The sequence below is a fragment of the Pipistrellus kuhlii genome, unplaced genomic scaffold (assembly GCF_014108245.1).
Source record: "Pipistrellus kuhlii isolate mPipKuh1 unplaced genomic scaffold, mPipKuh1.p scaffold_m20_p_12, whole genome shotgun sequence".
NCBI lineage: Eukaryota > Metazoa > Chordata > Mammalia > Chiroptera > Vespertilionidae > Pipistrellus > Pipistrellus kuhlii.
The window spans coordinates 16,144,978-16,158,543 of NW_023425427.1; the positions used below are offsets into that span (position 1 = coordinate 16,144,978).

Below are 13,566 nucleotides of genomic sequence, written 5' to 3' on the forward strand. Positions count from 1 at the left end.
CCTATAATGGGATCTAGCCTAAGGTAGAACCAGAAAAAAAAATGTTAAATTTATCATGAAAATAGTCTCCTGTAGACCAACTCCATATTTTATGGGCTATCAGTTCATATTGAGCTGATCAATAACACAAAAAAGGAAAAATACCAGGTTAAGCTTCAAATACTCTCTAGCTTTTTTATCTGCTTTTTATATTTGACCTCTATGTTGTAACAATAAAGAATTCATCTTTGAGTACCAGCAGAATGTGGAGAAACTATTTCGAATCTCTGTTTAAACACTGTCTAGTATGTTCAGCTTAAGTGATTTAAAAACTGAAGTCTGGCAATCTAAAGTTTATTCAAGGAGAGAATAAATAGGGGTAGCAGCACCCTCTACCAGAAAGAAATGTGATACTATGCTGTGGCCGTGACAGTTCCGAAGGGATCACTGAACGTATGCGTTGTGAGTACAGTGCTATAGGGCAAAGGCCTACAGTTGAGAGGAGGAGAAATCATTCCGTTATTACTTTTAAAAAAGGATTCGGGAGACAATGGCAACTCTGCACATGCAGTGCAGGAGCCTCTCAGCCTATCTCCTTGAATCTTTCCACTTTGCCCATGGGTCCAAATGCAATAAAAATTGGTACCATTATTAGGATACTAGAAAGTCTAATAATCAGCAGACAATGGTGGTATTGAGAAGGTCAATTTGGAAACAAACAGCAAGGGCAGAGACACTAAGTTGCCACGGTACATGTGTGTGCACACATATGGCTGTTTGTGTGCTCATGTGCACAGGCATGTGTGTTCATTCGTAATAGGACTCAAGATGAAAGAAATCATCTTATTCAGAACCTGAGGATAAAACCAAGCACCAAGAAGATATCAAGTTGCATTAAGCTCTTGGTTTCTTTATAACCTCAATCTATAAAACTAACATTTCCAGATTAAGCATAAGAAAATTCAGTAAATCTTATGCTGAATTGTTTTTAATAATAAACTTATTCTAAAGTTCACATGGAAAAATAGGCAGGTAAAAGCAAAAAGCTAAAAGCAACGAGTAATAAAAGTCTCATTTAATAGATAATAAATGTAAATTAGTTTAATATGGGTGTGTGATGGCAGGCTATTAGATCAATGGAACAGAAGAACTAGCCTAGAAAGAGATCCAGTCTACCACTCACAGACACAGGGATTTCCTTGATGATAAAAAAGGGGTCATACATCAGCAAAGAAAGGAAAGATCCACTCACAGTTAATGGTAAGTCAAACTACTTGCTACTTTGGAATAAATCAAATTAGATCTTCATCTCCTAGTCTATACTAAAATAAACTCCAGCCGGGACCGGCTTGGCTCAGTGGATAGAGCATCGGCCTGCAGACTGAAAGGTCCCGGGTTCGATTCCGGTCAAGGGCATGTACCTTGGTTGTGGGCACGTACCCAGTAGGGGGTGTGCAAGAGGCGGCTGATCAATGATTCTCTCTCATCGATGTTTCTAACTCTCTATCACTCTCTCTTCCTCTCTGAAAAATCAATAAAATAAAAAAATATTAAAAAAGAGAAAAAAATAAACTCCATATAAAATAATTAAATAGAAAATATTTTAACTATTAAGTTCAAATATTAACCTAATTTAATTAATTATTGGATGATGATTTTCTAAGCTTAGAATCAAGCCAAGAAATTGTAAATAAAATACCATTTAACTACATAAAAAACAAAATTTTTGCAGGAGAGGAAAAATTGGTATAATTAAGGAGATAAGTATACTATAACTCTCATTTTATCACTTCTACAGTTATAGAAAGCTGTTAAGATGACAATGAAATTCAAAGCAAAATGCTTTCAAATTAGTTTATGATTTAGTCACTATGCTGCAGCTTTTGCTAAGTAGTCTGCATCGCACTGTTTATAGAGAAATTCAAAGCATGTCACAGAGACCATTTGGGGGGTTAGCTACTTATTGATACGGTAAATGTTATTTTTACATTGGAATGTGATGTTACGTAATGAGAGAGTAGTCATCTTCATCATATCTGAATAATTTTGCAACTGAATAATTTTGTATCAGATATGAAGATGGCTACTCTCTCTTACATAACTTCACATTTCAATATAAAAATAATATTTACCGTATCAGTGCTCTTTCAGAAATAGCTAACCCCCCAAATAGTCTCTCATTCAAATTGAGTACCACCATCTGAATTTGACTAATGATTATAAATAGCCACCCCCTCAAAATTAATTTTAAATTTAAGCAATCAAAGCAACTTTGGAAGTTGACATTCTTCCCCAGAAAAGCACCGTTTTTGGATGCATTCTAAAGTTCTAACATTACCCAGGTTGATAAAAGTTATCAATTTGTTTAGTGAGTTTTGGAAATGAACACAGTCATTTTCAACTAATTTGTTCCCAGAGGATTCAATTATACCCTGACATAAGGTCTAAAATTTATGGGGGGAAATGGCAATTACAAGTAAAGTACAACCATCTGAAAGAATGGGAGGTTGTTGAAGCCTGAAACAACAGCAGGATTGCTACAAGACATGTGCAAACATATATGGCTGCAGATGAACTTGTTTCCTTTTTCTGGACTTAAAAAAAAACGTTTCAATTTAATTTTAAATTTCTTGCCCTGGCCATCAGGAAACTCAGTCAATTTTTGTATTCAAATGTAAATCCTATTTCTAATTGGTTTACCATTTTTTCTACCAAATTTATTACCAAATTCCAGGGAAATTGCAAAAATGGCAATTATCCACCTCCAAACTTAGCTTTTCAGTTCTTAAAAAAAATTTTTTTTTTAATCCTTACCCAAGGACATGTTCACTAATAAGAGAGAGAGAGAGAGAGAGAGAGAGAGAGAGAGAGAGAGAGAGAGAGATTGGTTGCCTTCAATACATGCTTCGACCAGGCATAGAACCCAAAACCTAGGTATGTGCCCTGACTGGGAATTGAACCAGCCACCTTTTGGTGTATGGGGACAATGTCCCAACCAACTGAGCCAGGGCAGCTTTTCAGTTCTTGCTCATCAAGTAATCCTAGGACACTAAAAACCCATACTGTGTTGAAGGTGCAGGATTAGAGATGAGAAGCAATTTAAATAAGGCTACTTGTGGTTTATCCTGGAAACACAGAAATTGTCTTCCATGGACAGTGCTATGAACCTGCCCCTCTTTTTCCTTCTCTTTCTCAAGCACTTGGCAAACAAAACTTTCTAGACACGTGGAAAGATGCTCAGTATCATTAGCCATCGGGAAAATGCAAGTCAAAACCACAAGGAGAGCTGGAACTGGTTTGGCTCAGTGAATAGAACGTCAGTCTGCAGACTAAAAGGTCCCAGGTTCGATTCCAGTCAAGGGCATGTACATTGGTTGCGGGCACATCTACAATAGGGGATGCACAGAAGGCAGCTGGTCGATGTTTCTCTCTCATCTATGTTTCTAGCTCTCTATTCCTCTCCCTTTCTCTCTGTAAAAAAAATCAATAAAAAATAAAAACACAAGGAGATACCACTTGACACCCACCAGGACTGCTACAATAAAAAAGACAGATGATAACAAGTGTTGGCAAAGATGTGGAGACATTGAAACCATGCTATTCAGCTGGCGTGAATGTAAAATGGCATAGCTGCTTTGGAAAACAGTATGGCAATTCCTCAAAAGGTTAAATATTGAGTTTCTCTATGACCTAGTTGTTCTACTCTTAAATATTTACCCCAGAGAAATTAAAACATGTTTAAACAAAAAGTTACTGACAAATGTTCATAGCAGCATTATTCATAATGGCCCCAAAGTGTAAACAACCCAAGTGTACATTAACTGATGGATGAACAAAGTAAATATTCCATAACGAAATGTTATTTGGCAATAAAAAGGAATGAAATACTGATACATGCTGTTATATGGATGAACCTTGAACACACGCTAAGTCAAAGAAGCTAGTCACAAAAGACCACATATTATATGATTCCATTTAATGTGAAATATCCAGAACAGGAGATGCTATAGGGATAGAAAGTAAATGAGCAGTTACCTGAGGGCTGAGGGAATGGCAAGTTGAGAATGACTGTTAGTGGGTTCGGAGTTTCTTTTCGGGTTACTGAAAGTCAGAGTTCTAAAATAAAAACTCTAAAACTAGATTCTGGTGATTGTACAGTTCTATATAGACACTAAACATGTTAACTTCCTAGAGGTGAATGTTACCTTTTATTTATATTCTGTAAGAGAAGCTGGATGTTAGAGAGTCCCAATGTCAAATATTTAGGCAACATCAAGTTAAAGTTATGCAAAATCTCTTTCCTGCAGGAGTTCTCGGAGCCTTTAATGTGTTAAAATGAATCACTAAGTAGGGGTGGGTTGGAGTGGGAGATAGGCTGTATCACTTCCCAAACAGATCTGACCTTTCTTAAGGAGCAGCCTAACACTAGGATTTGCAAAACCCACTTTCGAAAACAATGGACCTAGCAGTTTTCCCATTTGTTCATCAAGCCCTACTTAACCCACTTGCAATCCTCTGGGCCAGTGGTCTGCAAACTCATTAGTCAACAGAGCCAAACATCAACAGTACAGCATTTGAAATTTCTTTTGAGAGCCAAATATTTTAAACTTAAACTTCTTCTAACGCCACTTCTTCAAAAATGGACTCGACCAGGCTGTGGTGTTTTCTGGAAGAGCCACACTCGAGGGGCCAAAGAGCCGCATGTGGCTCTCGAGCCGAAGTTTGCCCACCACGGCTCTGGGCAATGAGATGGGGCTGATCCTTTCCCTGCCCTCATAGAACTTACAATCTAGAATAAAGAAAGGGGATGTGCTTGAACACACCAGGTGAAGCACATCGACAATTCTACAAATCAGATACTACGGGGCTCTGTGGGGGAAATTAATTTTGACTGTGGGCTGGGACCGCTTCATGGAAGACACAGCACGTTAGCCAGACCTTGCACTGTAGGTGGGTTCTGGACACATGGAGATGGGAGGAAGGGATGTGACAAGAAGCTCGGGTCTAACGAAGGGGTGGAAGAGAAGGTGGGGTGGTCACAATAAGGGAATTGTGAGTAGGTCATTGTAAGCTGGAGGTTGCTGTGAATGAAGCAGAGCAACAAGACAAATAGCTGTAAAGGATAGTGGGTTGATCATGGAGAACCTTGAATGCCAAACCTAAAATGTTTAAACTCATTCTATAAGAAATGAAGACCCGTCAGGGTTGTCTGAACAGGGGAAGGGGGGTTGGTGAGGGTCCTGAACAAGTCCCTCTCTGAGCCTTGGCTGTTTCGTCCATGAAATGGGCTAACACTGCCAGCCTATCGCATCGCCGTGTGTGAGGGCCAGAGCACGTGGCCACAGGGCAGGGCAGCCCTGAGCAAGGTTCACTGCTCAGCGGCACCACGGCCGTTCCCAGCTCCTTCGGAAGAATGTGTCTCAGAAACACCCGACACGTGATATTTCATCTCCGCGGCAGGGCCAGAAGGGAAATCGGAGATGGAAAAGGAACACTTTGCAACAGAACATATTTTAAGTTCTCTTGCAGCAGTCAAATCAGATCTGTATTTGATTTCATTTTATTTTGTTTAGAATGAAACAGGGACTGCGAGGAAGGGACAGCTGCCAGAAACAAAGGCTGGGGAGGAATGTCAACAGCAGATTGTCTGGTCCTCACCTCAAGTAAGAAGACAGGGGGTGCGTGCGAGGCAGAGAGGGAGAGGGCGTGGGTGAGTGTGTGTTTACAAAAGTGTGTGTGTGAGCGCGGGTGCACATATCTGTGCGTGTGTGGGTGAGTGTGTTGGTGTGTCTGTGTGTACAGGTGTGAGTGAGTTCGGTGTGAGTGTGTCTGTGTCTGGGGGTGCACATTTGAGGGCCGCAGAGGGAAGCGTTGGGGGGGGGGGGGCTGGTGGGAGAGGACAGAGAGGAAGGCGCTCCAGCCAAACTGCTGACCTGTGTACACCTCTCCCTCCATGTGGTGTGAGAACAAAGCGAGCCGGAGACAGCGATCCCCAGGCGCTGCCAAGACCGGCCTAACCGCCTCCCCCGGGGACACCAAAGCTTTACAGGCAGAAATCACTGCCAGCCCAGGAGCCTTACCGGGCGGAGCTGTCCCGGGAGCGTCGAAGCCATCTCGCCACCATTTGTTCTATTCGGTGTGCTTTCCGAGTCTCCAGCTCTTCCATTTACCTGCACGGAAGAAGAATGGTCTTAAGGAGCTAGCCGACACACTTAGGAGAGGCTTCGGACAGGTCCCTCTGGTGCTTTCTGTATTTGCCCGCTTAGAGACACGCTCACCAAACAGCGAGGGCCCTCCCTCCGGCTGCGATGGGCACACACAGGCGCTCAGGGCCACAGAGTGAACTGCCAGCAGCCCCGGGCCCCGAGGAGGCCTCAGGCTCCTGGTAACATGCAAACAGTTCAACGGAAGGATGAGGGAATAAAATAGAGAAGGCTTTTCCAGCTGTGACTGTGACCTTACTGCGTGACACTGCCCCCGCCCCCCGACTGTGTGTGCACCCCGACTGTGTGTGCACCCTGACTGTGCGGCTCAGTTCTGCCAGCCCCAGGCACTGCACGAGGCCCAGCCTGTTCTTCTGAGTGCTGCTTCGTTTGCTCAGTGTTGTACATTTAATTTCTGAATAGGTGACTCATTGGCATGATTCAAACCCTAGTCGGTAAAAGGATATACAGTTACTGCCCTGTGCACTTAGCAGTTTGTTAAGAGGGTAGATATCCGTGTTACGTGTGTTTTTACCACAGTTCAATAAGAAGTACGGTGAGAGATCTCTCTGCTACTCTTACACCTGTCTTCATCCACCGGCTCCCTCACCCATATGTAATCACTGCTCTCCTTCTCTATTTGTCGTCCCAGACGTTCTTTATGCCTCGTCAAGCAAATACAGGTTTTATATTTCCTCCTTTTATTTTATTTTATTTATTTATTTTTAAATATATTTTATTGATTTTTCACAGAGAGGAAGAGAGAGGAATAGAGAGCTAGAAATGTCAATGAGAGAGAACCATCCACCAGCTGCCTCCTGCACACCCCCCACTGGGGGTGTGCCCGCAACCAATGTACATGCTCCTGACTGGAATCGAACCTGGGACCTTTCAGTCCGTAGACCAATGCTCTACCACTGAGCCAAACCGGTTTCGGTCAATATATTTCCTCCTTTTAACATGGCACACGTAGTACACCACACACATTGTTAGGCACCAGGCTTTCTTCTCCTTAGAATATAGCATGATCGTGGTCTCTCTCCACACCAATACACAGAATGCTTCTTCATTCTCTCTGACAACTACTGAGTATTAAGTTGTATGAGTGTGCTGTAATTTAAAGGTAGCCCTCTCTTGGTAGACATTTGGGTTACTGCCAGTTTTTTGCTATTTCAAGTAATACTGTAATATATCATTTCTGCATGTATGCAATTATATACCTGGAGAAGTTCCCAAATATTGATTTGCTAGGCTAAAAGTTACATGCACTTGTGCTTTGATAGTTAGGTATGGTCAGATTACCAAGAAAAACAATACATGCGTTGAGATTCCAGTTCATAAAACAATACGTGTTTATATTTTTTCTATTCTAGTCTATTTCACTTAAAATACTGGTCTCAGATCACCAAGTTAATTTTACAACCCAATAAATAATCACACAAAATAAGATATGACACTGGGAAATAACCAGGAAACAGAGAAAATACTAAAGGAATTGTAAGTTACTAAATAATACCCAAAGACGTTTGAAAACCTGGATGACACAGATGGTTTTCCAGGAAAATACAAAATGGCCCTAAAAGAATAGAAAATCTAAATAAACAATTACCAGAGAAGAGAAAGTTGTTAAAGAGCTACCTCCCCCTTCTAAAAAAAGTCCAAGGTGCAGACAGGCTAAAAGGTGAATTTTAAATCTATAAAATGTACCTTATTCCTGATAATTTTTTGTTTTATTTTAAATATAAACCTATTTTAGCATAATTTTAGATGTATAGAAAGTTTCAAAGATAATACAGAGAGTTCCCATATATACCCTTAAGTTTTCCCTAATGTTAACATCTTATGTAATCATTGTACCTTTGTCAAAAGTAAGAAATTAAAATTGGTCCAATAATATTGACTAAAATATAGACTTTATTCAGATTTCACCATTCTCTCTCCTCTTCCCCCCTCCCCCACTAATGATCCTTTTATGTTCTAGGATCCAATCCAGGATAATGTTGCTTTTCGCCAACTTGGTTTATTTCCCCCCAAATGCTATTTTAGCTATTCTAGAGCATGAAGAAGGAACGCTGCCAAGTTCTTTTGAAGCAGCCGGTACAACGCTGATACCAATTCTGTTAAAAACAGCACAAAAAGGGCTCTGTTGGTTGGAGTATCATCCCATGTAGCTACATTCTCATAAACTCTAGATATTACAATTTAAACATATTTGCTTATTGGATGGAACATAACACCTAATTATTGGTTTAAATATATATATTTAAAAATTATATAAATTAAAAATTATAGAAAATAAGCTGAAACCAGTTTGGCTCAGTGGTAGAGTGTCAGTCTGTGGACTGAAAGGTCCCAGGTTCGATTCCGGTCAAGGGCATGTACATTGGCTGTGGGCACATCCCTGGTAGGGGGTGTGCAAGAGGCAGCTGGTCGATGTTTCTCTCTCATTGACATTTCTAGCTCTCTATCTCTCTCCTTTCCTCTCTGTAAAAAATCAATAAAATATATTTTTTAAAAATTATAGAAAATAAGCATCATATTTTAAGCATCCAATACAGTCCTAAATATATTTAAAATTATATAAATTAAAAATTATAGAAAATAAGCTGAAACCGGTTTGGCTCAGTGGTAGAGTGTCAGTCTGCGGACTGAAAGGTCCCAGGTTCGATTCCGGTCAAGGGCATGTACATTGCCAGGTTCGATTCCGGTCAAGGGCATGTACATTGGCTGTGGGCACATCCCTGGTAGGGGGTGTGCAAGAGGCAGCTGGTCGATGTTTCTCTCTCATCGACATTTCTAGCTCTCTATCTCTCTCCTTTCCTCTCTGTAAAAAATCAATAAAATATATATTTTTTAAATTATAGAAAATAAGCATCATATTTTAAGCATCTAATACAGTCCCTCAGAGATTACCACTATTTGGTAGATATTCACACCATTTGCCCTAAATCTGTAGAGACCCAGAGTATATATATATATTAAAATATTTAGTCCACAAAACTAGAATCATGCTATACTCAGTGGTCTGCACCTTGTAGTTTTTAACCTGTGAATATATCATGGACATCTTTCCAAATTTGAGCTCATTACTGTTTTGAAATTATTTAATAATTAATACATCTGAACATGTTTCACTCACTACAGCCATTTGCATTTATTTTTTTGCTACTTTCCGACTTTTGGTTTCCCCTTACTTTTCTACTGGAATGTTTACCTTTTTGTTATTGTAAAAAGTCTTTTATAATATCTATTATTTTAATGTCTTTTTCCCAAGGACACAAAACCACCTCATATTTCTGTGAGATTTATTTAGTATGGAGGGTCAAGAATGTAGATTCTAGTGTCCTGACAACACATTGACTGATCATAAAGTATAGAAAATGACATCCAACTGAGTCCACAGGGTACTGTTTTGCCTCATCAGGCCCTTAATGGGAGTAAATGAACTGGCAATGTTAGGATATGTGCCGGAAGCCAATTCCAGCGTATCATAATTGCAAGAGTTTCATCGAAAGGTTGATGGAACTTGGGGACTCAACAAGGGCTGAGTCACATACGTTATCGCCTGCTGGGAATGGCCAAAGGCATTTCCCCAAACCTGAAAAGGTTGTATTAAATTGACTATTTGCTACCAGACAGCTCAGGGCATCTTAATCTACATGCTATTGCCTCCTGTTGGCCAAACACTTGAACAGCCAATCTCACAATGGACTCTGTAGACTAACCCTGGCCTTTGATGTGTATATCTCCACCTTGCCTAAGGACAATTTGTGTTAATAAAAAGCAAGGGGTCCTGAGACAAGGAAAACCTGGCTTCTTTAGCCAGGTCCCTCTGCCCCCTGCCCCTATATGCCTTTCAACATTGTTTTGTCTCTGTTCTCTTTATTAATTTATGCATAGCCCCTTCTCCAGATTCCAGAACCCTTCTAGATGCCGGATTAAATATGGACATTAATCTGGTTCGTTTTATGTCTGAGCATCACATTTTCAGCACTTTTTCATAGGAGACTAGGATGGTAAAGAGATTAAAGCCAACTCTTTGAAAAATCAGAGAATGTTTGTTTGACAATGGCCTGTGGGATCATGGTTCACAAACAGCCAACAGGCTACCATGTGGAAGAGGTATATTCCACATAATTCTGGGAAGCAGAGTCAGGATTAATGGGGGTAATGCCACAGAGATGGAGACTTCAGCTTGGGCTAAGGCTAGATTTCCTTGGTGTTCCTAGTGATCTGAGATGAAATGAGTTTTCTCAAGAATTAGCGAGATTACCCTAGCCAGTTTGGCTCAGTGGATACAGTATCAGCCCTTGGACTGAAGGGTCCCATGTTCAATTCCAGTTAAGGGCATGTACTTCTGTCACAAGCTCTATCCCCGTGAGAAGCAACCAATCGATGCCTCTCTCACATCAATGTTTCTCTCTCTCTCTGTGTGTCTCCTCCTCCCACTCTCTCTAAAAACCAATGGAAAAATATCCTCCCGGTAAGGATTAACAAAATAAAAAAGAATCAGCAAGATCCTGGTCCCTGAAGGCAGTCAAGCAGGGGTTGAATAACTAACTGCACTATGGAGGAACACAATGGAATACTGGGACTGGATGACTTCTGCAGTTCCTCCCAATCATGAACTTGAGGTCCTCCTAGATCTAAGGACCAGGCGAGACGGTATTTGTTGTGTTTCGTCTTGAAACTCAAAGACCCACATCTCCTGGAGTTTCTGGAAATCCTGAAGTAACCATGGCAGTAGAAGATACAAAAATCTCAGATCTCCACATTCTTTCAGTCTCCAAGTAACCTCAGAGGTGTCAGGGATCTCAGACATATCCTTAAGGACTAAAGACTGTCAAGCCTGCCTGGCTGGTGTGGCTCAGTGGTTGAGCACCAACCTATGAATCAGGAGGTTACGATTCAATTCTCAGTCGGGGCACATGCCCGGGTTTCAGGCTCAGTCACCAGTGTGGGATGTGCAGGAGGCAGCCAATCAATGATTCTCTCTCCTCATTAATGTTTCTGTCTCCCTCTCCCAATCCCTTCCTCTCTGAAATCAATAAAAATATATAAAAAAAAAAAAAAAAAAAAAAAAAAAAAAAAAAGGCCGTCAAGCCTTTCTGTTGCTTTCGAAGGTCACCAAACTGCAATGATTACTTAAAGGGGATTGTTAGGGAGTTGCTGCCAAATACAATTTAGCTAATTGATTTCTATAAACATATATGACCCTAATTAAGAGAATTAATTTGCATTATATATCTGGCCTGTGGCTAGGCACATGCCTTCATCCAAGGATCCCCAAAGACCAAATAAATAACTACATCAACCAAGCCATTAGAAGTGCTCCCTGACTCAGCCAGGTCTGAGCAGGAAATTTTAACGTCAAGAAAATGACCTTCTAATGGCTTTAGTATTAGCCTCTGAATTGTTAGGCTAATGGAAGAAAATAAGAGCCCAGATAATCCCCAAACATTTGAATCTTTTCTACAATCCCACTGCCAAGAATCCATCTGGCCTCTAATTGTTCTGTCATTCACTGGTGGGCCTATTGCTAGAAAGTTTCTTTACATAAAGCTGAATCTCACCTCTCCGCGGCTTCAGCCTGCACTGCAGTACTGCCCCGGCCTCCTCCCACCACCACCATCCAGAATAAATCAGCCCCCTCTTTTATACGTCAGCCTTTCTGGATTTGAACATAGCAATTTTTTTTTTCAATTACAGTTTATTTTCTTCTTCTTTTTTTTAAAAGTATATTTTATTGATTTTGTACAGAGAGGAAGTGAGAGGGACAGAGAGTTAGAAACATCGATGAGAGAGAGTCATCAATCAGCTGCCTCTTGCACACCCCCCACTGGAGATATGCCCGCAACCAAGGTACATGCCCTTGACCGGAATCGAACCCGAGATCCCTCAGTCCCCAAGCCGATGCTCTATCCATTGAGCCAAACAGATTTCGGCTACTCTCTTTAAAAAAAAAAATATTTTAAAAATTGATTTCAGAGAGGAAGGGAGAGGGAGAGAGAGATAGAAACATCAATAATGAGAGAGAATTAGAATCATTGGTTGGCTGTCTCCTGCACACTGCTATTGAGGATTGAGCATGTGTTCTGATTAGGAATTGAACTGGTGACCTCGTGGTTCATGGGCTCAACAACTGAGTCACACCAGCCAGGCTGGACACTAAAAATTGTCGTTTTTAAAGACATTCCTTCCACCCCCATCCCCAGAGATTCCAATGAACAGCATAGTTTGAGATTCACTGCTCTCAACACTCGCCAGGTGATGTGGTTTACTCCCACAGGTTCAGCTGCTTTAAGGACCAACTGCCTCTAAGATATCTCCACCAAGATGTGCAGTGAGCACTTGAGCCGATTATATTGAAAACAGAATTCACTGTCTTTTTTTTTTCTTCCTCTCCACACTTCAAATCTCCTTCTCCAAGGTGGAACCTTTTGTTGAAGGAGACGGTGTCCCAAGTAAAAAATCTGGGAATCATTCTGGACTCTTTCCCTCGTTTCATGCCCCACCCTGAGCCAGCCACCAAGTTCTACTGACTTTGCTCCTGGTTATCTTAACCTCTCGTCTCCTCTCTTTTCTTAGGGCTATGACTATAGTTCAAATGTTGATTCTGTCTGAAATATTATAATAATCTCTAGCCAGTAGTATCTTTACTTCTAGAAGCACTCTTTACCAATCTATCCTCCACAGGCTGCCAAAGCGATACAATACGTCCTTCTAGTCATGTCACTTTTATTTACAAAACTTTCCAGTGTTTCCACTTCATCTTTAGGATAAAGTCTGAGCTCAAGAATTACAACAATACTACTAACACAGCGACGTTAACAATATACTGTTTCCTGTGTGCCAGGAGTGGGCTAAGTAATTTACATGCGTTATCTTATTTAATTCTGATTGCCATCCTCATTCACAAAAAGGAAACTGAGGCATACAGACAGTAAGCGTGTTAGCCCCCAAGTGGAATTACAAATCAGATTAGCTTGCTTGTCTCTGGAACTGGATCAGCCTTTCCATCCCCCTGCCTCCCTCGGGGCCTTGGGAGTCAAAGCGTTTTGTGATCTGGCCCATGACTATCTGTCTATCTCATCTCCCTCAGTCTGTCCACTCCGGCAGAACTGAATGACCTACTGTTCCCCAAACAGGCCCCGATTTCTCACACCCTCACGCCTCTGGAGATGCTTTTCCTCTGCCTGTCCTTTTTGTGCATCAAATTCTATGCACACGTCAATGAGTGCGCAAGGCAGTACTCGGGACTAGCACACAACACTTCTCTCTCCAGCTTGTGTTCTCTAAAAACAGTGATGGTGCTCCCTGCCCAGCTGTGCTCCAGGGCTGGTCTGAAGCTTACGTTCCATTATGTTGTGACAGTTCTTTAAAA

At 41.2% G+C, this 13,566-nt stretch overlaps 1 protein-coding gene across 2 annotated transcripts in view; it reads right to left on the reverse strand.

The window, feature by feature from the left end:
- The window catches only part of FRMPD1 (FERM and PDZ domain containing 1), a 102,007-nt gene that overhangs the window by 29,954 nt on the left and 58,487 nt on the right, over positions 1–13,566 (reverse strand). For both annotated transcript variants that reach the window (XM_036433285.2, XM_036433287.2), the window contains exon 2: positions 6,060–6,149. In XM_036433285.2, the coding sequence (XP_036289178.1) occupies positions 6,060–6,145 (86 nt within the window). In that variant the 5' untranslated portion in view covers positions 6,146–6,149. The remainder of the gene's footprint in view (positions 1–6,059; positions 6,150–13,566) is intronic.